Here is a 25,915-nt window from a genome sequence, read left to right as displayed (position 1 = left end):
AGAGAATATTCAGATAATAGCAGAAAAGACTCTTTAGATGTGTACTCATTTAAATAATTTTCTTCTTTGATCAGCGGACGATAACTACACTCTTCTGCACGGCACACAAACCATGCACAGGGGCGAAGAGACCGACGGCTGGATACGCGTCGACGGCTTGGTTCCTTTCACTAACTATACTGTCCAAGTGAATGTTTCCAACAGCCAAGGCAGCCTGATAAGTGACCCCGTAATGATTGCAATGCCGCCAGGGGGTAAGTCCTTGCACAGCACTGGCTGTCTAAATGTATGTAAACGCCCCAGAACCAAGTCTCCATGGAACACCTGGCTTATTGTTAGAATTATTATTATTTTTTTTTGCAACTTCTCAGTTGTGTTTCTGGTTGTTTGGGTGGTGGTTGTGTTTTATGGAGACCCTTTTATTGACATCGTTTGATGGAGACCACTTTTTCATCTCACGCTGCGTCTGTGTCTTGGTGTGTGTGTATACGTACATACAGCTCTTGCTTTATGCATGTTGGGAAGACTGGGAAATGCTTTTTTGTCTGAGACTTCATTGAGAGTCAAAATTTATATTTTCAATTTGAGCTTTAGTTTTCTCCTACAAGTGGTTGTTTGTCCTGTGTTTTTCTGAGACTGGTTTACATGTGTATCTCAGACATTCATCTGACGAACAAAGGAGGGGCAGTTGAATAGGAAAACTCTATTCACACCACTAGAAAAATACCTTTAAATTCCAGGTCCTAACGCTTAGAGCTCAATAGCCGTCACTTTCATATGTAGAATGTGACACAATCTGGCTATTTTTAAACCTTTCTATAAAAACAGACTGACTCAACGATTTAGAATTATTACTGTTATCTGCAATCAAGTCCACTTTGGTTTTCACTGTTTGTGGGAACTAACTGCTAAGACCAAAACCCTCCCTGAGATTGATATGTACAGCCTCGGAAGAGAAATCACACCTCAAAATAACGACAGTATGGTTCTCAACTGAATGTTTAGAAATGTATGTTTTCTGAAAATACTAAAGGAAAAGGACCCCAGGACACTCAGCATCTGCTTGTAGCCCAGCTTCAGGCATTGGTGTGTTACGGGTGGGCGGGTGATCTCACTGTCTTATTTAGGGCAACAAGCTACAGAAGTTCCTGTCTGGTCACAAAGGGTATAAATAAGAGCCACAGGAGTTCCTGTGTGGCTCAGTGGTTAACGAACCCGACTAGCATCCATGAGGAGGCTAGTTCGATCCCTGACCTCGCTCAGTGGGTTAAGGATCCAGCATTGCCTTGAGCCGTGGTGTAGGTTGTGGATGTGGCTCAGATCCCAAGCTGCTGTGACTGTGGTGTATGCCGGCAGCTGTAGCTCCAATTGGACCCCTAGCTTGGGAGTGGGGCCCTAAAAAGACAAAAATAAAATAAAATAAAATAAAATAAATAAGAGCAACAAAGATCTTATTACCAGAGGAAAATAAGGGTTGATCTACAATTTGGAACCCCTCTTCAAGGGAAAATTCACTGCTTGCTGTGTCATAAAAACTACTCACTGTTATGTACCTTTCATGACAACATATGAGTGGATGTTCATGAAAACACTAGAAACTCTAAATGGCAGAAGCCACATTGCATAAGAAAGGAATGCTTAAAAGAAATGTTTAGAGCTGATCAACTCAATTGCATATTTTATGAACTTACAATAGAAAATTAAATCCAGGTTGGTGCCTCTTTAAGGACTGAGACCAACAGAGTTCCCTGGTGGCCTGGTGATGAAGGATCTGGCATTGTCACTGCTGTAGCTCAGGTGTGCTTCCTGACCCTGGAACTTCTGCATGTGGTGGGCATGGTCAAAAAAAAAAAAAAAGAAAGAAAGAAAGAAAGAAAAAAAAAGCATTCAGACTAAAAACTGAAACCAAAACAAAAGAAAGCTTAGGTATTCATATCTTCCTTTTTCACTCTAACCCCGTCCACTGGAAGGGATCAAAAAAACCTGCGATGACTATACCTTCAGCATTTAATTCCCTTCATTCACATGTAGATAATAAAGAGTCATTAGTGCTTTAATGGAGATTTTTCAGTAACATTTTCTTAACAGAATATGTGGAACATTGGAGGAGTCACAGGTTCGTTTTTTGACATTTACATTGATTTAGCTGGTTGGTTATATATAGCAATTTGCACTGTATTCATAAAGGGATTAATTAAATTCATTGCCCGTATGTTTAGGAGTGTATGGTCAAATAATTTATAATGCAGTGCGTGCATATCTGCGATTTGGTTAAATAGAGCAAGCTCCCGTTGCTCCCTCAGCTGTGCCTATATCTGTCAGTGGGAGAGTAGAAGGCTTCGTACTATGCAAACAGGAGGAAACGAAATATTGTTTTTTGGTGGCGCAGTCAGACCGGAGTCAGCTGTGGATCTTGTCTTCATTTCTGCTCGAGAGGCTTGTCCAGGTCATTGCCGTGATGTTCTAGAAGCCCACACTCCCTGGGCGCATGGGCTTTATTCACTTCATGCACTCAGAAATCCAGACTTTGGGAAATGTCCCTTCACCAAAAAGAAGAGGAAAATGTCTTCAAAGACAGACCGTGACTCCTCAAGTTTATTACAGCCATTAGGACAAACTTCTTTCATCATTAGATTGTTGTTGATTACAATTAGGAAACTTATAGCTTTGAAATGATCTTTTTTATGACCTTGTGGCAGTTTAAAGGTGATACCTCATTGATTAAATAGGTTTTAGTTCATGCTTCCTTTTACTTAATGATCTGAAAACATATTATCCTGATTTACACATAAAATCATGCTGAAAAGCATGTGGCATTCACTAGAATATGTGTGTTTAAGTAGAATTAAATTAGGACAGAGAGTTATTAAAGAAATCTTCCATGCCTTTGTCCAGTGAACTGTGTTTCATACCGAAATGAATAATAAATGAACCGGTGTCTAGAAGTGAAGCAACTTACAGGCAGAGAAGGTTCTCTATGCTGTTTCCTTTTCCATTATGTTTGGATCGTTATCATTATTGTCGTTTCCTTGATTTCAATATTAGATCTCTTTTATGGTGATATTAAATTCCTTCTTTCAATGCTGTATTATGCGAGATTTGTAACAATAACTTTGAAAATATAAGAATAGAAAGTTCGGGCAAAACAGAGATGCGAATTTTTTTTTTTTTTCTTTATCCAGTGTTTGCTATCAAATGTGCTCTGGAAACTCCCCTTTACCCCCTTGCTCTGGCCGAGTCCTGCTCATTTTGTAGGGTGCAGCTTGGAAGTTGATCCATCAGAAAGTCCTCTTTTACCAACCAAAGCTGAGATAGAGCCTGTCTGTATCCCAGAGTCGAGTCCCATTATGAGGAAATTGCCTGTCTCATCTGACGGTGTCACAATCACGGGTGATAAGACCCTGCACAGCAGGGACCCTTTCTTTTTCACATTTGTATCATCAGTGCCTAGACCAAACCTGACACATGGTAAGGTGCATAATGAATAATCGGTGAGTGAATGAATAAATAAATAAATCAGTCGGGCTCGCTTAATTACCAGTTTTGAGGTGTAAGCTGATCAGTGCTCGGGACGACTCAGGCTTCCTCTTCTGCCGGGGCAACCATATATTGTAGCCAGCTGGGACAGTGTGACCTCTTCTGTCCCCTGTGGTCCAGTGCAAGAAGGTTGTGGTCATACAGATGCGATTGGGGGTCCAGATGGTAAGGAGAGTGGCAGTACTGGAAGTAAGGAATATTCTCAGATCTCACTCACTCATCCCTCTGGGTCCTTGTGTGCGGTAGTTCCTTCGCCTAAGGAAACTTAGGGTAGAAGACGATGGTCCATGCAGGAATTTGGAAGATGATGCTGAACTCGGGTCAGGCTGCTCACGGCTCCATACTCAAGAGAGGCCAATGTTGGTAGAGAGGAAAGTGTGCTTGTCATCAGAAGGCTGGCCAGCTGGGGCGATGGGGGGCTCAGTGTCCCCTAAAAACCACCTCTGAAGGTTCTGCGTGGCCTTGAAAGTTTTTAAAGGTATAAAAGGAAAGCAACCACAGTTACTCATCGAGCCGGGGGTTCAGGGTTGTCCTCATCCCCCGCTGTGTGCAGGCTTGTGGACTCCTTGTGATCTTGCTTTAGATGTTCCTGCTCACACAGTTTGGTCAGGAGATGACCGAAGGGGAAGCAAGGGAAGAGGTCACCCGATCACCTGTCAACTTCTTATTCTTCATCTCTACATCTTTGATCTACAGGAAAAAAACCAACCTGTTACACAAGATACTGTGTGATCCAAAGATGTGAAAGGGGAGTTCCCATTTTGGCTCCGCGGGTTAAGAACCCAGCGCAGTGTCAGTGAGGGTGAGGACGTGGATTTGATCCCTGGCCTCGCTCAGAGGGTCAAGTGGGCATTGCCGGGAGCTGTGGCGTAGGTCACAGATTCGGCTCGGATCTGGTGTTGCTGTGGCTGTGCTGTAGGCTGGTAGCTGCAGATCCGATGGGACCCCTAGCCTGAGAACTTCCATATGCCACAGGTAAGGCCATAAAAGAAAAAAAAAAAAAAAGGATCTGAAAGTGCACTAGGGCCTGAGATGAGTAGAGCACTGGGGAGCCTGGTTTAAAGTGAGTGACCAGACAAAAGGGGCCTCCTGAAGAGAGCTCTTTCCTCCAAAAGCTTCTTACAAATGGAGAGGTTAGGGGGCATTTTACCCCCATACATTCTCTTTTCCTTAATGGTTATGAAATAACCTATTTGATGCTAAGTTTCTCTTTTTTTTTCTAATGAGAAAAATTATGATTAATGTGCAGTTTTGAGTATGCCAATTATATCGAAATAAAGCTGGGGGGGAAAAACATCAAATAACATCTAATTTCAAACCCTTTTTATTTCTATCAGATCTTCCTGTTTCATTACTGTTATTTAATAAAAATCTTATGAAAAAAATAAAACTTTTAACTTTGACCAAAGAAAAGAAAAACATGATTAAACAATATGATAAACTCAGGCTTTTGTATTTCCCACCGTTACTGTATTTTTAGGTTGTTTGTAAAAACCTAATGCTCAGCGTTACCACTAAGATACTCTCAGAAATAAAGCGTGTACTTAATCTGAGCTCTTGACTAGCATTATAGTACAAGTTCAAGAGTTCTAGGAAAGAAGGAAAGAAATAAAAACAGAATCCAAATGTTCATCCATAAATATGAAACTTACTTATGACCTTTGTCCCTTCAAGGTCCGGAGTTACTAATGGGGTTAGGGTTTCAACTCTTAATGGGGCTCGGTGCATTAGTGTTTTGTATGCATGGAATTCAGCATTCAGTTTAATAAGTGGTTGACATTGGTGATGTCCCTTAATTTGCTTAAATCTAATTGGCTCTTTTATCAGTCAAACCTGTATGGATTGGCAATTGATCAGAAAGGGTCAGCCATGACTCTGCATGTAGTTAAGCCATGGAACCACCGGTTAAAGTCTCAAGACAATAAGCCACGGAAGAACAAATGAGCTTAGAGGAGGAAGGCAAAGAAGCTTAGAAGTTTTGCAGGATCTTCAAGTTCAGAACAAAGGCATTATCGAGTATATAAATTTTAAATACACTGCATTTTGCCTCTAGACTGAAACCTTTTTTTTCCAGATGAACTGAAATCTTGTCTGAAACTGTCTTTGTTACATCAAAGAGCTACTCAGAAAGCTAAAAGAGACAGAAGGAGCATAAAAGGGCATAGTTTAAAATGATTAGTGACAAATTCCATACTGACGCGCTAGAAACAGATTTTTTATGAAAGTTTTCTGTTTTTTCCAAAAGAAATAATTTTGTTCTACCTATCTTCTTCTGAACTGCTTTATTGTAACAGTAAAAGGAACGCGGAGCTACCTTAGTTTGCGAATTTGATCCAGTTTTCCATGACAGTAAATAATTTGTCCTTTAGATGTTAAAAGTGATGAGGATTATTATCATCTACAAACCTACGAAAAATACGGGGCTTGAGGAATGGATTCCTTTTCCAAAGGTGTGATATTAGAAAAGCAAACATTGAGAAAGGCAAGTGGTTTGGAGTGGTTCATTCTGCAATTTATTTTAGATTGCCTTTCTTTGTCTTGACCTCCCCGCAACTTAAAACATCAGTGAAAGAACAGGATTGAAATCCATCTGGAATGAACACTGAGGCACATTGTAAAGGTGTAGATTTTGGAATCCTACACACCTAGATTTGACTCCCTTTAGTTTGCTCACTGGCTGAATGACAATGAGCAAATCCACAGACATATCTGAGCCTCAGTTTGTTCTTCTGTTAAACTGGCCTGATGATAATTACCACCTGACAGAGGGTTAAACAATATACGTGTAGGTAACATGCTTAGCACAGTGCCTGTCTTGATAAACATTTGGTGCTTGCTATTTTCTTTGTTCTGTTTTTTTTTTTTTTTTTTTTTTTTTTTTTTTTACTAAGACTCATTCCTGGAAACTTGCAATACTGTGATTTAAAATAAGAAATATATAGGAGTTCCCACTGTGGCTCAGCAGGTAACAAACCCACCTAGTATCCATGAGGATGTGGGTTCAACCCCTGGCCCTGATCAGTGGGTTATGGATCCCGAGTTGCTGCAAGCTGGGGTGTACTTCATAGTCACAGCTCAGATCTGGCGTTGCTGTGGCTGTGGTGTAGCCTTGCAGCCACAGCTCAGATTTGACTCCTAGCCTGGGAACATCCATATGCAGCAGGTCTGTCCCTAAAAAAGCCAAAAAAAAAGGAAAAAAGAAAGAAATATATAGGTAATCTTTGTCCCAGTATCTGGCACAGAGCTCCTAAGCCCTTTGGAATTTCCTAAGCAAAGGGAGCTATTTAACAGTCTTTTGTTATGTTGCTGAGATGACTTTTGGAAACACCCAAGGAGGGAGCTGCTGGGAAAGCCAACCAGGTGATGAGAAGGTTGGAATTTGCAATCCCACCCACTCCTGATCTCCTGGGAACAGGAAGGAATTTGAGATTGATTTCAGGCACAAATGGCCAGTGAGTCAATGGATCATGCCTCTGTAATGAAGCCTCCATAAAAACCCAAAAGGATGGGGTTTGGAGAGCTTGCAGACTGGTAAACACATGGATACTGGGGAGACAGGTAAGTTCAGATAGGAAACAGAAGCTCCGTGCCCTTCCCACATTCCTTGCCCTGTGCATGTCTTCCATCTGGCTATTCTTGAGTTACAGCCTTTGTAATTCATCAGTGACTTAGTAAGTTAATGGATTCTCTGAGTTCTGTGAGCCATTGCAGTGAAGTAAGAGAACCCAAAAAGGGGCTTGTGGGAACGTCTGATGTATAGCCCGTTGGTCAGAAGCACAGGTAACCCCCTGGACTTGCTAGCAGCATCCAGAGTGGAGGGGCTCCTTGGAACCCCCCATTTAGACAGAAGCACCGGTAGCAATCTAGTCTTGTGAATGGCATTGGGGTGGCGTGGTGGACAGGGGGCCTGGAAGTGGACAGCATGTGGGACTGAAACCTTCCCCTGGGGAATCTGATGCTTTCTCCAGGTAGAGAGTGTCCAGTCTTGAGTTGAATTGTTGGACTCCCGGCTGGTGTCCAAAGCTTTGCTTAGTAGCACAGGGAAACCCCTCACCCCTCCATATACATTGGAGTTGGCTGTACGGAACCCTTTACCTTTGAAGGCTGGATAATGCCCGTGAGAGAGGGCGAGTCAAAATTAGAATCTTTCACACATGCTGGGGAGACGAGGCTGGCCTTGTCCTGCTGCATCTCTGTCCCTTCCTACCTGTACCCCTTCAAGGGTGGACATAATACGGCCTGGCCAGTAGCCCTGCTCAGGGAGGGTTGTGACGGGGATTGGATGAAGAAGCAGGAAGGATGAGACGTGATTTCCCTTTTAAATAATTAAAAGGGAATAATTTAAATATCTCCCTCCATGACCTCCAGATCATAATATTCAGATGATTTGTACATCAAACTCTCCCTGCTTATCTTGGGATTTCAATGGGCAGAAAAAGAGCACGTTTTTCCTTAATAGATTTCTCTTCTGTATTCATACTGAGCCACTTGTTAAATGCAATTGTGGTGATTGTTTCATTTCCATGATAATGTATATTTTTATTCATAAATAGATGCTTTTTTACCTTTGTTAAGGCTAACCCAAAGAGAGGAATTTTAATTCTTTGCCAAATGTTTTTTTCACCTTCTTCTAACTTTCCTCGAATACATATTTTTTAAAAAGTTAAATCTCGGAATTGAAAGTCTCTTTCATTTTTCACAATGCAAAAGCATGGTAGTTATTCAGACAGTGCACTTTGGAATAACTAAATGAAATGTTTTTTAAAATACAACATAATTTGTGCTTTTTAAAATACAGCATAATTTTTGCCCAATAATATTGCTCAAAGAATAATATGTTTGCTTTTTAAAATACAACATTATAATTTTTTACCCAGTAATATTGCTCAAAGAATGTTACCCATTGATTTTTCATAGATCGAACTATAGAATTACTTTTTTTTTTCTTTTTAGATTTTAAGAGACTGGCATTCTCTTTCTGTAATCTATTACCATGCACCCAAATCACCTCAAAACTTAGCCAATTTAATACAACTTGCTTTATTATTTCTTACGATTATAGGAGTTACCAGTTTGGGAAAATACAACTAAGTCTACTGGTGGCCACAAAAAAATTTTGCCTTTGGACTAGAATGGTGGACAGTCCATCTTGGTATGTTACTGAAAAATGGAAGTGGTTTTGTATTACTCTAGCAAGTCAGTGAAGAGTATGTGGGTCAAGAGAGGGCCTTCTACCAGAAGGAAAAGGAAATGTTTTAAAGGAAGCAGAATGATGACCTGCTCTAGGAGGGGCGGGACCATGCTATCAAATCCTTCTTCTCTCAGGTTAAGTGGTACAATAGCTCCGCCTTAGAAAGAAAAAAAGAAACAATCAATCATTTATTATAGCCTTCAATTGATTAGGAACTGAGTCTGAGACTTTTGGCTTGACTTGCGTGGTGAACTTATTTTTCTCCTTCAGTTTCTCTAGAAAAGAACTGCATTTTCTTTCCTTTTTCCTCATCTCACTGGAAAACCCTAAGACTAAGAGGAGTGGGCTGTAGGCAGTGCTATGGACCAAGCATACCATCTTAGGACAGGATGGCCGAGGGAATTTGGAATGGCTAGAAGCTCGAAAAGCATGGGATTTCCTGATGTGGCTCAGCAGTAGCGAGCCTGACTAGAATCCCTGAGGATGCAAGTTCCATCCCTGGCCTCGCTCAGTGGGTTAAGGATCTGGCAATGCCGTGAACTGTGGTGTAGGTCACAGATGTGGCTTGTCTGGCTTGGCTGTGGCTGTGGCATAGGCTGGCAGCTGCAGTTCCAATTTGACTCCTACCCTGGGAACTGCAATATGCTGCAGGTGCAGCCCTAAAAAGAAAAAAAAAAAAAAAAGCTCAAAGAGCAGAAATCGATAAAATAATAATAATAATAATAATAATAATAATAATAATAATAATAATAATGTTTGCACATTCAAGCTTCATTTTATTTTATACTTCCAGGAGCTATAACAATGAGAATTGTAAAATATTTAAAAATCTATTCAGTGCAGGAGTTCCCATGGTGGTGCAGTGGAAACGAATCTAGGAACCGTAAGGTTGCGGGTTCAATCCCTGGCCTCGCTCAGTGGGTTAAGGATCTGGCATTGCTGCGAGCTGTGGTATAGGTCTCAGACACAACCTGGATCTGGTGTTGCTGTGGCTGTGGCATGTAGGTGGGCAAACGTAGCTCCGATTAGACCCCTAGCCTGGGAACCTCCACAAGCTGCAGGTGCGGCCCTAAAAAAAAAAAAAAATCTATTCAGTACAATGTCAAGATGCTATTATTTTGTTGTTTTTTTATGAAATTAATATTCTTAAAAAATGTAAAAGTTAGCTTGCCGTATACAAATATATATTCCACCAGCATGTGTTTTCCATTTTTTATCTGCTATAAATCCCCTTGAAATTATTTGCAAGATGTAAGTTGAAGCTTCAAGGTGCAAGTGGCCACAAGATACTTAAAAATGGAAAGAATGCAAAAGACTCTAAATTAAAAAAAAAAAAAAAGCTGCAGGCTAGAAAAAAGACTAAGATGGTACATTACCTTATTCAGAGGGTAGAAGGAAAGATGAGTTTGGCTGCCTTTTACGATGTGAAAGCCACAGTGAAGATATAGGATCAATCGGGAGGAATAGCATCCTTTAAAACAACAGCATTGTCCTGCATAAACACATTGTTCATCTTTACCTTCCGCATATTAAAGGCTCCAGGATTTGTATTGCATCCAGTTCATATGAATCTTTAGAATAGCTGCACACAATGGTTTACTTCTGTGTATGTCTTCCAAATGCGCTGCTATTTTTCCCCTGGAAAAATCAACCCATTCAGAGTAATAAGGTAGGCAAATTTAATGAATAAAAAGTATTTAAATTCTTAATAAAATAAATGGTATGCTCTGGCAACACACAGAGGGCCATTTAGGTTAACCAGCGCTTTCTCCCCAGTACGTTATGAGAATAAAACCGAGGCATTTATGACTGTCTGAAACACGCTCTCAATCCCTTTATGAAAAACCTTCCCTTCACCTTCTTAGAATCGATAGTTTATTTATCCTGCTCTGTATGTTTGTGTTTGTAAAATTACCTAAGCCAACGAGAAGGAAGGATACATTTCTATTTTATAACTTGGGAAATTTTCATATTCACCATCTTGACAATGAACTTCCTGCTTATAAAAACACTTTAGAAAGAGACTAACTTCTGAGCTGTGAAGAAGACAGGAGGGAACTTTGAAGTGTGCTTACCATGGACTCAAGAAGCCTCCAGCAAAGGGCTGCCAGCTTCCCACATTTGCATACTCTCCTGTGGTTTGTGTAGAAACACACAGGCCCACACACACAATTAAGTACCATCTTTAGAGCATCCTGGGGCAAGAGAGAGACCCCCTAAAAAAAAAAAATTAATCACACTTCTCCTACTTTACCAGGGGAGAGGGGTAGGAAATATGGTCCCTTTAAGTTCCATTGATATTGAAAAGTTACATTTTTAAAAAGAAGAAGTGCAATTCCCCTTTCTGTTTTTTTTATCTTAGAATAAAGGTTTATCTATAACTTTAAGGTTAAAAAAAATCATGTGTGGCTGACTGGCTGTGCAGTTTGAAAGCATCTTGAAGTTTCATTTGAATTCTCATAGTGCCCTGAAGAAATGCTTGCTTTATTTTTTAAAAAAATAATTTCTTATTCTTTCCTTTTTCTTTTGTTATCAAAGATGGACTCTATGTCTCACTTGCATAAAATTCTGTGAGCATTTACCTGTCTGCATAAATCTGGTACAAAAATGAGACAAGTTCTTAATACGTGTTACGTCCTTAGGAGATCCTTTTTTCAATCTCTTTTCATGAAGAACTTTGAGAAGACCCTTACTGTATTTCTATAAAGAGACACGACTCACCCAGAGTCTAAAGATTCTGCAGAAACTTAATTAAGAATATATTGTGACAACAGTGGGCAAAGAGCCACTGTGCTGTTCGGGAGCATTAATTAATTGGGATGAATGAAAGTAGAAATGTGAGGGTAGCTACTGCATAGTTTTTGAGAGCATTCTTTCTCTTTTCACTTTGATGATCATTTTAGAACTTATACCATCTTGCATTTTTGTCTCAATATTTCATATGCGTGTATCATGCTTATCTGCTCCAAGTATAAATTCATGGTGAGGACAGAATGAAAGGAGCAGCAGTGATGGACGGAGGGCTCGTGGTTGATTGCCTTTCTCTTTCTCTCTGTCTCCTTCCCTCCATCCTTCTTTTCCTCCTTCTTTCCTCCATCCCTTCCTCCCTCCCTCCGTCCCTCCCTCCATCCTTCTTTCCTTCCTGCCTTTCCTTTTCTTCTTTTCCTTCGTTCCCTCCTTCATTCCGTCTCTCCCTCCCTCCCTCATCCCTCTCCTTATTCACCTTGGCTCTAAAGCACATTCTAGTAAATCAGTGAACTTGCCCTCCTGCACCCAGTGGGTGACAGTCGTCTTGTGTTATCTTTGCATCCAACGGGCCATCACCCTTTCCATTGCCCTCTGACTGCCTTGGTCCAGTTTCCCTCTGGGCACCTGGACCCTCCCAGGCTCAGAGCACTGCAGCCTCCTGACCACAGAAGTTTCTTCAGGAATTGTAGATATTCCAGTCAGAGTCAACGAGATGCCGTGTAGCCAACGGAAGCACAGGTCATGCTCTGGGCTTTAACTTGGAATTCAGTTGAATCTGGCCAAATCGTAGTGCCCTTCAAAGGGTCTGAGAAGGTCACCCACATGGAAGAAAGCCAAGCAGATCTGAGAGAGCGAGGTAGACTGGATTCTGGTGAGGTCATTTGATCCCGTGAATCCAGCTCTGCCTAAAATCGTCTTTTTGCCTGGATTGGTCTGTTATGGAAGCCAACCTCTTTTACTACGTAAGCCTGTGTGTGCTAGGTTTTCTGCCACTTGAAAATAAAAGAGTTTAAACTAAACGATGTTTGAAAGAAAAAACAGCAGTGAGCTTTAGAGAGGCCATATAACTTCTTGAAAATCATACCTAAGTGTTTGCTTTTGTTTGAGCTCCAGTGTGGAGACCTCAGAAAGCAAACCTGATAGGAAATGGTGACCTTGGGTGACCAAACTGCTGACCCCACGCTGAAGGTGCCCTCTGAGCCTCTTCCTTGGACCATCTTCTAGACCCTTCTCTTCTGCTCTCAGCTCTAGCAACACTTCTTTCCCCCATTGGCTCTTTGGGCTGATTGAAGAAACTTCACTGGGCTAAGATGCAGGCTTCTCATCTCGGAAGCGGCGGACTTGACCTCGATCAGTGGTTCCCGCGTCGTGATCCCAGACCAGGAGTAGGACCAGCAGCGTTTCCTGGGAACTTGTTTCAAATGCAGATCTGGAGCCCTGCCTTCAACCTACTGAATCAGAAATTCTTAGGGTGGGGCCAGTCTGCATTTTAGGAGGGGCCCCCACCTCGGGTTGTTCGCATGCCTGAGTTTGAAAACCACCGCACTGGGTCACCTTTAAAATATCTTCACATAAAAAATACTACTTCATCTGCGACTCCATGGCACACTTCTAATTTGGCACAGAGTCTCCGGATTAGCCAGGGTGGAACAGACCCTGACCCTCAACCTGTCTTTGACTCTGGAAAGTTCCATGTTTCAGGACCAGAGGCTTTTCTAATGGGGTTGGGGGGCGGGGGGGTGCTGGCCTATTGCCCCCCGTCTCCCTGAAGGGAGCAGGAAGAGGTACCACAGAAAACCAGTGCCAGGTGCTGGGTCCTATCTGTGGCCCAAAAGCCGTGTGGCGTTTTGTGCACTGAGGGGTTCTCATCAGCCCTACTGTGAAGACACAGGCAGCTGGCCTTCCCCTGCTCTTCAGTCTCCTCACAGCACATCTGTCGTAAGGAGGGGTCCGCGTGACTCTCCTCCCTCTGGGGCGTTTTCTCTGATGAGTGTCGGGGGCTGCGCCTCCTCTGTGGGACTTTGAGCTGTGTTTCCTCAGGTCCGTTACATCTTTATCCAGGGTTTGCTGGTTATCAGACCTCCTACTTAAGATTTTTTCCTTCAAGAAAGTCACTAACACAACCCCTGAAGTCATTTTTCAGGTGCCTGGAGAACAATTAAGATAGTTCATCTTTTTTTTTGTCTTTTTTTGTCTTTTTGCCTTTCTTGGGCCGCTCCCGCGGCATATGGAGGTTCCCAGGCTAGGAGTCGAATCGGAGCTGTAGCCCCCGGCCTACACCACAGCCACAGCAACATGGGATCTGAGCCACATCTGCAAACTACACCACAGCTCAGGGCAACACCGGATCCCTAATGCACTGAGCAGGCCAGGGATCGAACCCGCAACCTCATGGTTCCTCATCGGATTCGTTAACCACTGAGCCACAACAGGAACTCCAAGATATTTCATCTTTTTTTGATAAAAATAATTTTCTTGGATGTAGTGATTATTTACACTTAGATAGCACTTGCTATGTGCAGGTATTGTTTTACATATATTAGCTCATCTATGTCTTGCAAATTCTACAAAAAGCCATTATTATCCCTGTTTATGCATGAGGAAGCTGAGGGAAAGCGATTGGCTTGCAAAAGTTCCTTAAGGTCATGCAACTAGTAAATGGCAGAAACTGTATTCGAATCTAGAGACGGGTTGCAGAAACCCGGTTCTGAAACCATTGCTCTCTTACTTACTTGCAACACTTTCCCCTGACCCTTCATAGCTTCTTTGACTGGCAGTAGCACAGATCCCAAGCCCCGAGAGTCAGCAAGAGTCTGGAAATGTGACTTGATTCTACAGGGATGCCGGATATAATTTCCACGGTATTGTTTGCTCGAAACATCAGGTGTTCAAAACGCGTTGCCCAGGAACCAGAGGGCTGTTCTCCCTCAGCTTCATGACCCACAGTCTTAAAGTGACCATCGAAGGCGAAGAAAGAAATTCAGTTAAAACAGATATTTTGATAGCCTTACAAAGAAGCACGAAGCAGAAACAATATTATGGAGTCCACGTTCTGTGTGCAGACGGCCAGTACAGGCCTTGGGACCATCCTTTCCCAGCATGTGAATAGTAATACTTATGGCCCACCAAGTATTTCGACTAACTTCTTTTATCCTCACCATGAATTTATACCTAAGATAAACTCTAGTTAGTAAAGGAGACTATTAACATAACCTCATATTTATCTATGGAGGAGTAAAGACTCATTTAACTTTTCTGATGATTTTTCTGAATTTTTAGCTCCCACGTCACATGAATTATAGTGTACACGTCTTTCTTTGGCATATAATAGAAAATTTAAAATTTCAGATTTAGCTGAAGCTGTTGCTGAGGCGTTTGTGTGGGTGGACAACAGGGATCTCATTAGAACCCTGTGCAAATACGTTTACCCAAACACGAGCATGTTCAAAATGGTGTCATTTTTGCTACCGACGACACTGTCTTCTCTTTGGCCCTGTGTTCAACTTGAATTTCGATATATCACGGGAAAGGAAGAGATGTGATCTTCTGACTGTACATAATTTGCACTCCTGTAAAGAGCGTCTTGATTTATCTAATAACGTTAATTTTGGGCAAATTTTAAAGATTCCTTGAAAGAGAACAAGAAAACTATCTGTTAAAAAAAAAAAAAAGGAATGAATGAATGACGGATGGATCCTTTCGTCCCCAGACGAAAACAATTTTTGATGGACATCAGTCGGATGAGGACACTTGGTCCCACGTGGGAGAGTGGAGAACGCAGGTGTGTGAACCGTGAGCTTGCAGGGCAGTGGTTCCCTGGAGAGTGACAGGCATAGCCATCTGTCCCTTCTGGGGTCACCAGAAAGGAGGACCGCTTTCCTCCTCACCGTCTGAGGTTGAGAGCATATCCATCAAAGAGGGCTTGAATCCTGTTCGTGTGTTTGACTCTGTTGATCAAGGACGCATGTGTCTCCAACTGCGCATTTGTTAAGCACCTTGACTGCAGTATCCCTCAGACTGACTTTGAACTTCACCACCACCCGCCACCCCCAGCATTTCCATTTATTGATCATGTGACCTCCGGAGAGGTCTTCCTTCCCAGGTCTCAGTTTGTTCCTCTGGAAAGGGAACACATATGTGGTTTGTGATCCCATAACCATCCTCAGTGGGGTTTGGCAGGGAGGGGAATCATGCCCTGGGAAGTTCAGCTGGCACAGAAATAGGGGCCTGACTGTTTGTTTAAAGAGTAGAAAGCACTGCTATTCCCACTGTGGCCCCTTGGTTTAAGAGCCCAACATAGTGTCCATGAGGATGCAGATTCCATTCCTGGCTCCTTCGTGGGTTAAGGATCCAGCGCTGCTACAAGCTGCAGCTGTAGGTTACAGATGCAGCTTGGATGGGAAGCGGCTGTGGCCGGCAGCTGCAGCTCTGATTTGACCCCTGGCCAGGGAGCTTTCATATGCCAAAGGTGCAGCCATTGGAAAAAAAAAAAAAAAAAAAAAAAGGAAGCATGATGTGTAGTAACCACAACATCTACATGCATTATCTTGATTTAGACTGAAGATTAAACCAACCCCCAAACATCTAAATGCTTGTTCTCCTAGATGCTTCCAACACTTGCCTCTGAAAGCTGCAAGGAAGGGAAGAGTGGACGGGTTGTGGTACATTAAATTATGAGTGAGCACTAATTTAGGGATCAGAGATGCTCTCGGGAGTATCACTCCACCGGGAGGAAACGCTTCACCGTCTCCTTCTGTCTCCTGTATTTGTACTCGCTGTCTCGAAACCTCCTTCCCCACACTTTCGAATCTTGATGTTTAATTTAACACAGAGGTCTTTGAGAAGCCCAACGGGGGGTTGTTCCTGATCGTTCTGGCAAAGAGGAAATTGAAATGTACATGTTTTTTTTTTCTCCTTTATCAAAGACAGGCAAGAATCTAAGCTGACATTTTATATCAAATGAATTATGAACTGTGTACTTTGTACCTAAGGGAACAACAACTAAATTAGAGTTTAAGATTTAAAAAAAAAAAGAGAGACAAAAATAGGTTGTTAATAAAACATACAGTAATTTCTGCTATTCTGTGTGATGGTGACATGGCCAAACACAGTCCTTGGAGAACCAGTGAATGAATGCCGCCTGTTCTGAGATCTTTACGATTTAAATAGATTTGAGAAATGTTCTCAGAAAGGATTAGACCTAAATTTCATCTCAGGTGGCTAGGCGATAAGATCAGTGAACCTTTCTTGGTCATCAAAGTTAACCGTAAACTTTTTGTCAGTCCTTCCTTTCTTAGCCAAAATAATAGTCATAATAATAATAACAACATTTGTAAATTCTAATTTCCTGAGAACACATGAGATTAAAAGCTGCTTGACTGCGAGTTCCCATGGTGGCTCAGTGGGTTGAGGACCCGACATTGTCTCCATGGGGATATGGGTTCAATCCCTGACCTCACTCAGTGGGTTAAGGATCCAGAGCTGCCACAAGCTGTGGTGAAGGTCGCAGATGCCACTCAGATCCCGAGTTTCTGTGGCTGTGGTGTAGTCCTGCAGCTGCGACTCCAGTTCGATCCCTAGCCCAGGAACTTCAGTATGGCACAGGTGCAGCAGTAAAAAGAAGAAGAAGAAAAAAAAAAGTTGCTTGGAGGAAAAAACTATGTACAGGGTAAGAAAGATTATCACACAAGAACCGTATTCTCTCTCTCCTCTGTTTTTCTGTAACTCCCACACACAGGGACACACTCACACACAAGCAAATTACCCTGGTGATTATGAGCATGAGTTCTGAAATAAACCAGACTGGGTTCCAGTTAAGAAATTAAGTCATACAGTCAAGCATGCTTTGCCTCATTTTTGTCTTTCCATAAAGTGGTAGAAGTGGCAGTACGTACCTCATGAGTTTGACACTGAGAGAATTATGAACGGTAAATGCATGCAAAGAACGTAACACAATGCTGGTCACTGGTAAGTGTGTGCCACTTTGCAAAGGCATAGCCTCCCACCAGATGTGACGAGACTGCGTAGCAACACGCCAGCACCCCACTTCTAATAGCTACTGATTCCTGAAGTACTGGGAGAATTTGAATTATTTTTTTTCTTTTTATGCCTGCACCTGCAGCATATGGAAGTTTCCAGGCTAGGGGTGGAATGGTAGCTGCAGCTGCCAGCCTACACCACAGCCACAGCAACTAGAGATCCAAGCCGCCCCTGAGACATACACCATGGCTTTCGGTAACGCCTGATCCTTGACCCCCTGAGCAATGCCAGGGATGGAATCCACATCCTCCCAGACATTCTGTCAGGTTCTTAACCCACTGAGCCACAACAGGAACTCCTGAATTAAACTTTTAAGGGGAAGGAGAATCCTGTCATGTTTATGCAATATACCCCCAAATTTTTGAAATTACTAATAGAAGGTTCTTGGGAATTGGGGGTGATCTATGCTTTCTTCTTCAAGGCAAAGCTATGTGTTGATTACCATGCCAGTCTTCAAAAATAGATATTCTCATTCGGGCAACATATACATTAAAGAAGCGTTATTAATATTAATACACTTGTTATCTACTTCTGAATTCCCCGGGTACATAAACTGAAAGCTGACAAAATTCCTTGGTATTAATTCTCTGTACTCTCTGATACTGATGCCACACAGTTTAGCGCTTGTGTAGGTAAATAACGAGAAACAAATACCTCACTAATATTCTGATTATAGGCTGTCTTCAGATAAATGAAATTATATACGTATTAATCATGATTGTGGTCAAATGAGCATTGCTTTTTATTCTCAAAACGATGAGGATTCTGAGTCTCATTCTGATTCTAATTCTAACTCTATTACTTATCACCTGAAATCATTTCCTACAAGTCTTTCAGCTTTTTTTTCCTGCTGATGACTATTGTTTTATTCTTACTAATAGAGAATGTGAAATTAAAGGCCTATTGAGGCAAGGGATGCCCCATATGTATAATCTGAGGGTTTTAAGACTAGATCTAGTTATTAGTTGAGTAATTAATTAATCAGCTTGAAGAGTAGATCCAATCCCATTGTTAAGATAACTTTTATAACCAATCCTCTCTGGTTCTTCCATTATTAAATAACTAAAAATGTGTCAGCTATTCAAAGATCACTTGATTTCTTGGTTCTTAATTTGGTCCCAAAATACTAGATTCGGTGGCACCGTAAGAAAGAGGCTGAGGGAGTTCCCTTGTGATGCACTAGGTTAAGGATCCAGCATCACTGCAGCAACTAGGGTTGCTGTGGTGGCATGGGTTCAATCACTGGCCCAGGAATTTTCACAAGCTGCGGGTGTGGCCAAAAAAAGTTCCAGCTCTTAATTATTGTAGTTTATTTTCTTAACTACCTAAGTCTTTTCTTAATTTATTTACTCTTGTTCTCATTAGAAACATTCAACAAGGAGATATTTGATGCACCCTTTCTAAAGAGACTGTTTTTGACCTGGCTTGAATCCACTCATTATTAAAGTTGTCTAGGGAGTTCCCATTGTGGCTCAGCAGGTTACAAACCTGACTAGTATCCATGAGGATGCAGGTTCAACCCCTGGGCTCGCTCAGTGGGTTAAGGTTCTGGAGTTGCTGTGGTTGTGACATAGGCTGGCAGATGTAGTTCCGATTCAAACCCTGGCCTCATATGCTGCAGGTGTGGCCATGAAAAGCAACATAACAACAATCATAATAAAGTTTCCTATTAATCTTGCAGAGCATACCTGCTTTTACAAGGGTGAAATTCTTTAGAGAATTATTTAAAATAAAGTGGATGAACACTATTTTGACTAAAAGTGGAATAGGCTTACTCCACAGATACTCTCTGTATATATTTTACATTGTTTTTCCAACTGACGGTAGACTCTTCACAGAGGGCTCCTGTAATCGGATTCTCAAGGAAAAAGAACTTTATCCATGCTGCCTAGACACTAATTTGGATGCATATGATGGCGTTCAAAGTAATGGGAAGACTAAGAGGAACTGAAATGTCAAAAGCAAAGACTTAGAGTGTCTAAATCTCGGAAAGCTCTGTAAGGACAAAGAGTAACATCTGGTGGGTGGCTTGAGATGTAACAACTAGAAAAAAAGAAAGAAAGAAAGAAAAATTCTTCTGGACATGAAGGCCACCAACTTCAGGGCCCCTAATTAGTCTGACGAAGTGACAGTTCCCCTCCTAGTTGGACAAATCATGTATGTAATGAAATTCAAAATTCCTCTTTTTCTCCGAGAGCGGTGAGCTGCATCATTTGCAGCTTTGGGGTGTTTCCAAATGAACAGAGGATGAAATCCATCTGTCTGATGTTTCCGGGTTTACCGATTCCCTGAAACTGTCGTGCAGAGTCATGTTCAGCAATTCTGGAATCTTCAGCCACAAAGATAAATGAAGGCAGAGGTGTGTCGCCTTGGTCCTATGGACGCTCAAGTGAAGTGGAATCTTTCATAGCTCACCATGGTCCACGCAATTAGTATTCAGAGGTGTCTTTTTATGCTGGTGCCCTTGACCCATCTCTGCCACCCTTTTCTGTATTACTCTTATTATAAACTGCAGCTAGGAATGTTCTTGCCTTTTTTCCATTCTAATTAAGACAGTCTTAGTGAACATTGGGACAGTTTTCCATTTTATGAAGAACAATTACTACAACTAGATCTGCCAGTTGGGTTTCATGTACCTTTGGACAAATATTTACACTGGTTTTGAATGAGGCGTTGTCACACCAGGATAATGTTGGCGAGGTTTGGGGTTACCCTCAGAAATGTAGACCCAAAGGTGTCTGTAAAACCAACAGTGAACCTTGTCCCAGATGTGGGGTTTATTCAACAACATCCTTCCAAATATTTCATTGTGTCACTGGGCTGAGAGGCAAGTGATTGCTTTTTGTTTTTTTATGAAATGTTTTTTTTATGCACACGCTTTCTTCCTAGACAGGGCATTTGTCCTCAATACTTCTCTGTGACCCTGGTGACAACCTTGAGAAAATGTCATCATTTCTTTAACTCGGATCCGTAAAACCTACAGCCCTAGCTACGCATCTTGTTTTGCTATTTTCCTCTGGAGGCCTTTCTGGGCATTCTCTGAGCCAAAGTTGACTTGACAAAAGAGGGGAAAAAAAAAACAAAAACTGATTAAACAGAGAAAGTGAAACAGAGGAAGAAAGAGATACGTTTTCCTAATCTTTACCCTCCAAATAAACCACCAGAAAATTTAAATGACAAAATTTAAAACGTTAGTAAATAAACTTCAAAAATGTCCAATTTCACTCCAAACCTCCTAGCTATAAGATTTCTCCACACCTCAAAGCAATTGGTTCTTGGGATTCCTGGGGACAGATGGGGAAGGGGCGGCAAAAGGAGACCAGCCATCTTCTGTGCCAGGGAGGGGGGCGCTAAGGAGGATCTTTAAGGTACCATCTTAGTCTGGTACCTTAAAGGCATTGCTTAAAATAAGAGAAGTTCGGGATTTGGGAACAGTTTGCTGGACTCAAACAGCCATTAAAATACCTCTTAGCTGTATGCTCTTGCGCAAGTCACTTTTCTGCTATGGATGGAATGTTTGTGTGTCTTCCCCAAATTCATACGTTGAATCCTTGCGGCCAATGTCATGGTGGAAGATGAGACCTTGGGATGTCATGAAGGTGAATATCTTGTTTCATCTGCTGGCAAAATAGGACCATGTTTTAGGGTCAATGTCACACGTGTCTTGGAGGAAATCTAACTTCGTTTACAGCTATTTAATGGTCAAAGCAATCTAACAGTCACTTCATGGTCCTCCACACCAGAGCAAAAATTCAGTATATGGTAGAAATAAAATATTTGGGGGAACCTTACACGCTCATGGCTTATCATAAGCTACTTGAGGATAAGAACTATACGTTAGGATTTGTAATTTTAGGGTCCCTTGGCCCCATCCACCATGTGAAGACACAGCAAGAAAGCACCACCCATGAAACATGGAATTAGTTCTTAGGAGGCTGCATGGCAAACAGGATAAAGGATGGAGATTTGAGTCAAAATACCCACATTTGAGTCCCAGCCTGGCACTTGGAGCAATCACAAGGAACTGTAAAAATAATGCAATAATCACACTCTCTAACTCAATAATAAGGTCAAATGAATGTGGTGTTTTAATATTATTATGCCTATGTTCTGAAATAAAATGTAAGTTTTCTGAATTAACAAAATGTAACATTTCACATTATTTTAACATATGGTAACTTTTATTGTATTTAGTTTTCTGAAGTTTTTTTTTTGTCTTTTTCCTTTTCCAGGGCTGCGCTTGCGGTATATGAAGGTTCCCAGGCTAGGGGTCTAAACAGAACTGTTCTTGCTGGCCTACACCACAGCCACAACAACGCCAGATCCTTAACCAAATGAGTGAGGCCAGGAACTGAACTGGCAACCTCATGGTTCCTAGTCGAATTCGTTAACCACTAAGCCATGACGGGAACTCCTGAATTTTTTAAAATTTCTAATTCACCAGGGCATCTTTATAAGTGCTTTTCTCCTTAGAGAGTTGGCCTCCAGACCACATGACTCCCAGCCCAACCTCAGTCCTCTTTCCATAAGGTGTTCTGGCGTTAAAAATACAGGCACTGTGGAGTTCCCATCATGGCTCAGAGGGTAGTGAACCCGACTAGTATCCATGAGGATGCGGGTTCAATCCCTGGCCTTGCTCAAAGGGTTAAGGATCCGACGTTGCTGTGGCTGTGGTGTAGGCTGGCAGCTATATCTCCAATTTCAGCCCCTAACCTGAGAACTTCCATATGCTGCAGGTGCTGCCCTAAAAAAAACAGTCAAAAATAAAAAAAATACAGGCCCCGAATTTCACTCAACTAAGTATATATCTAATCCCTTTCTAAACCTACATTAATTTGTTAAGTGGGGAAATAATACTAAGTCAAAGGAAATTTTAAGTATTAAAAGATTATGTAGGTTATTTAGTATCTAGTTAGTTATTTAGTATCTAGCTTGATGAATGTTAATTATAAATTATACGTAAGGAATACTTAAACATTATCTTGTGGTTTTGTCTAAATGTAATGGTCATTCAGTTTTATGGCTTATCTGATTGATAAGGTAAAAATTAGTTACCAAGATGATCAAAATTAAGATGGCAAGGTCATTTAAGCTCTTTAATGTGTATAATCAGAGCATGCATTTGCTAAACATTGTGAATTTTTAAAGTGCTTACAAAATCGTGGATGATCAGACTTGGTTCTTTCATAAATCTGACGGTTATTGCAAAGAGCGTTTTGAGATCTCACTGTGACGTCATCAAAGATGGGGAAGAAAACTACAAATTCTAATGTACAAGTCTTGTTCTCAAGTAGCTTATGATAAACCATGACCATGTAAGATTCCTGAAAACATTCTACTTCTCCCATGTATAGAAATTTCGCTCTGGTGTGGGGGGACCATGGAGTGGTCCTTTGAGCTGCTTGAACCACTAAGGAGTTACACTCTAAGCTGGATTAACTGCAAGACACTTGTGATGTTGGCCCCAAAACGCTGTCTCCTCTTTTGCCAGAAAATAAAAATTCATTACTGCTGTGTCTCCCTAGTAAGTTCCAATCTCACCTAGCCACATATTTTTCAGGACATTAAATGCCTCCGTGACCCTTGCATGAGGCTAGATTTTGGAATACATCCCAGTGGTGGTGAAGCTGTAACAGACCCATCAGGACAATGCCATGACCCTGGGGTGAAAGGTCAAGATCATAACAGTGGCAAAAGCTTAGTTACGTAGTGCTTTTGATGTATGTTCATTTCATTATGTATATGTTACATTGTGTAACCACTGTACATAGGAACTCACTTAACCCAACTCCATGAAGTATGTACCATTTTTATCCTTATGTTATTGAAAAGGAAACAGGCACGGAGAGGTTAAGGTCCTCACTTCCTAAGTAAAATGATCAGGATTTGAACACAGGTTTGTCCTCTTTTAATCAATACAACCTGTCTAGCCTATGGTTTAATTAAAATAAATTCTACAAAAAGAAATCTCCAGAATTTGATAATAAATTAAGTTTAAAATGTTTTCAAGCGCAAACTGGACTTAAAGAGTAGCCAGTACCTGAGATGTTCAGGATTATCTGATATGGTAAAAAGTGTATCAAAGATAGCAAAGTTTTAGTTGGACAAAATGCTTGAACAAGTGTTTTAGACACTAGAAATCTTAAATGTCCAACAAGGACATTTTAAATATTTAAATAGTCTTTTGGCTTTAATTTCTAGTTTATACATCCAGTCACAAATATTCCCATGAAGTCCAGGCCCCATATAGTGAATTATTTTCTAAAAATAGACATTCCAGAACCAACCAAATTTTTGGTCCTTCCCCACCAACCACTCCTCCCCAGCAGACCCATCTTTCAAGTAGTCGTGCTGACTTGACACTTAGGATTCAGGCTTGACCTCCGTCCTTTTCCCTCTGCATCCCCACCTCCGTTCCATCACCACATCCTCTCTGCCTTCTTCCCTCCCAACGTCTGCTTCATGCGCCGTACTCATTCCGCACACCTTCATGGCTCACGCCAAGTGTACTCCTGTCTTGGGCCAGCCCGAGAGATGTCCCAGGGATTTATAAATCTCTGCTCAGATACCATCTCCCCTCGCTAGCCCCCCTGAACTGTCTATCAGCTTTGCTCTCAGCTCCTCCCTCCTCCCTCCCAACCACTTATATTAGAAATGCTTATTTGCTAAGAGAGTAGCTCTTCATTGTTCTCACCATAGACAGCAGAAAGGTGACTGTGAGGTGATGGACGTGGTATGAACTTGTTTGTGAGAATCACTTCCCAATGTTTATGTCTAGCAAATCATCACAATGCACACTTTAAATATACAAACAAATGTGGGGTCAATTTTACCTTGATAAAGCTGGGGGGGATAAAAGAACTACTTATGAAATGCAGGAAGGGGAGGAAATTTTCTATTTCTTTTTTTTTTTTTTTTGGTCTATTGTTTCTCTCCTTAATAAAACTGCCTTAGTTTGTTTATTACTATATTCCTACACATAGAATAGTGCCTGGCATATAAATAGATGCCTTTTAATTATTTGTGGACTTAATAGATTTTACATTTTATATATACATACTTTATATAGATTATACATAATTATGTCATATATCTTATGTAACTATAAAAATAATATTAAATTTATACATTTTAAATAATTATAAGTATAGTTATGTATTAAATGCATATGTCATATAGTTATATAATATGTAATTATGCTATATATGTATTTTATATTATGTAACAATTATATTTCTAATGCTATAGTTACATTATTATGTAATATACATACATAAGTATACAAAAATATACAGATATATAACATGCTCATTCTTTTTGGGGGGCCTCTTTCTTTTTTTTTTAATTTATTTTTTATTGTTATTTCCCCCAACACACTCTTGTTTTTCCCACTGTACAGCATGGGGACCCAGTTACACATACATGTATACATAATTTTTTCTCCCATTGTAGTGTTGCATTGTATGTATCTAGACATAGTTTTCAGCGCTACACAGCAGGATCTCATTGTAAATCCATTCCATGAGCAATAGTTTGTATTCGTTGACCCCAAGCTCCCGGTCCCTCCCACTCCCTCTCCCTCCTCTGGGACAACCACAAATCTATTCTCCAAGTCCGTGATTTTCTTTTCTGTGGAAAGGTTCATTTGTGCTGTGCATTAAATAACAGGTATGAGTGATATTATATGGTATTTGTCTTTCTCTTTCTGACATTTCACTCAGTATGAGAGTCTCTAGTTCCATCCATGTTGCTGCAAATGGAATTATTTCAATCTTTTTAATGGTTGAGTAGTATTCCATTGTGTATATATACCACATCTTTCTAATCCAATCATCTGTCGGACATTTGGGTTGTTTCCATGTCTTGGCTATTGTGAATAGAGCTGCAATGAACATGTATTTTTTTTAAGGAAAGTTTTGTCTGGATATATGCCCAAGAGTGGGATTGCTGGATCATATGGCAGTTCTATGTATAGATTTCTAAGGTACCTCCATACTGTTCTCCATAGTGGCTGTACCAGCTTACATTCCCACCAGCAGTGCAGGAGGGTTCCCTTTTCTCCACACCCTCTCCAGCATTTGTTATTTGTGGATTTATTAATGATGGTCAGTCTGACTGGTGTGAGGTGGTATCTCATGGTAGTTTTGATTTGCATTTCTCTAAAAATCAGGGATGTTGAGCATTTTTTCATGGGCTTGTTGGCCATCTGTATCTCTTCCTTGGAGAAATATCTGTTCAGGTCCTTTGCCCATTTTTCCACTGGGTTGTTGGCTTTTTTGCTGTTGAGTTGTTATTACATACTCATTTTGATGGGGATACTGGAAAATGGGACCGTTCATATCCTACTATAGGAGTATAAAAAACCCACTATTTTCTGGAAAGCACTTTATCAACTTATAT

The 25,915-nt window shown here is 41.1% G+C and overlaps 1 protein-coding gene across 1 annotated transcript in view; it reads left to right on the top strand.

The window, feature by feature from the left end:
- The window catches only part of USH2A (usherin), an 811,661-nt gene that overhangs the window by 467,058 nt on the left and 318,688 nt on the right, over positions 1–25,915 (top strand). Inside the window, exon 37 of the mRNA XM_047754984.1 lies at positions 75–254. Within this exon, the coding sequence (XP_047610940.1) occupies positions 75–254 (180 nt within the window). The remainder of the gene's footprint in view (positions 1–74; positions 255–25,915) is intronic.

Source organism: Phacochoerus africanus, chromosome 12, assembly GCF_016906955.1.
Source record: "Phacochoerus africanus isolate WHEZ1 chromosome 12, ROS_Pafr_v1, whole genome shotgun sequence".
In the NCBI taxonomy this organism is placed as follows: domain Eukaryota; kingdom Metazoa; phylum Chordata; class Mammalia; order Artiodactyla; family Suidae; genus Phacochoerus; species Phacochoerus africanus.
The sequence above is the reverse complement of the archived record's forward strand: the minus strand, read 5'-3'. Positions and strand labels throughout refer to the sequence as shown.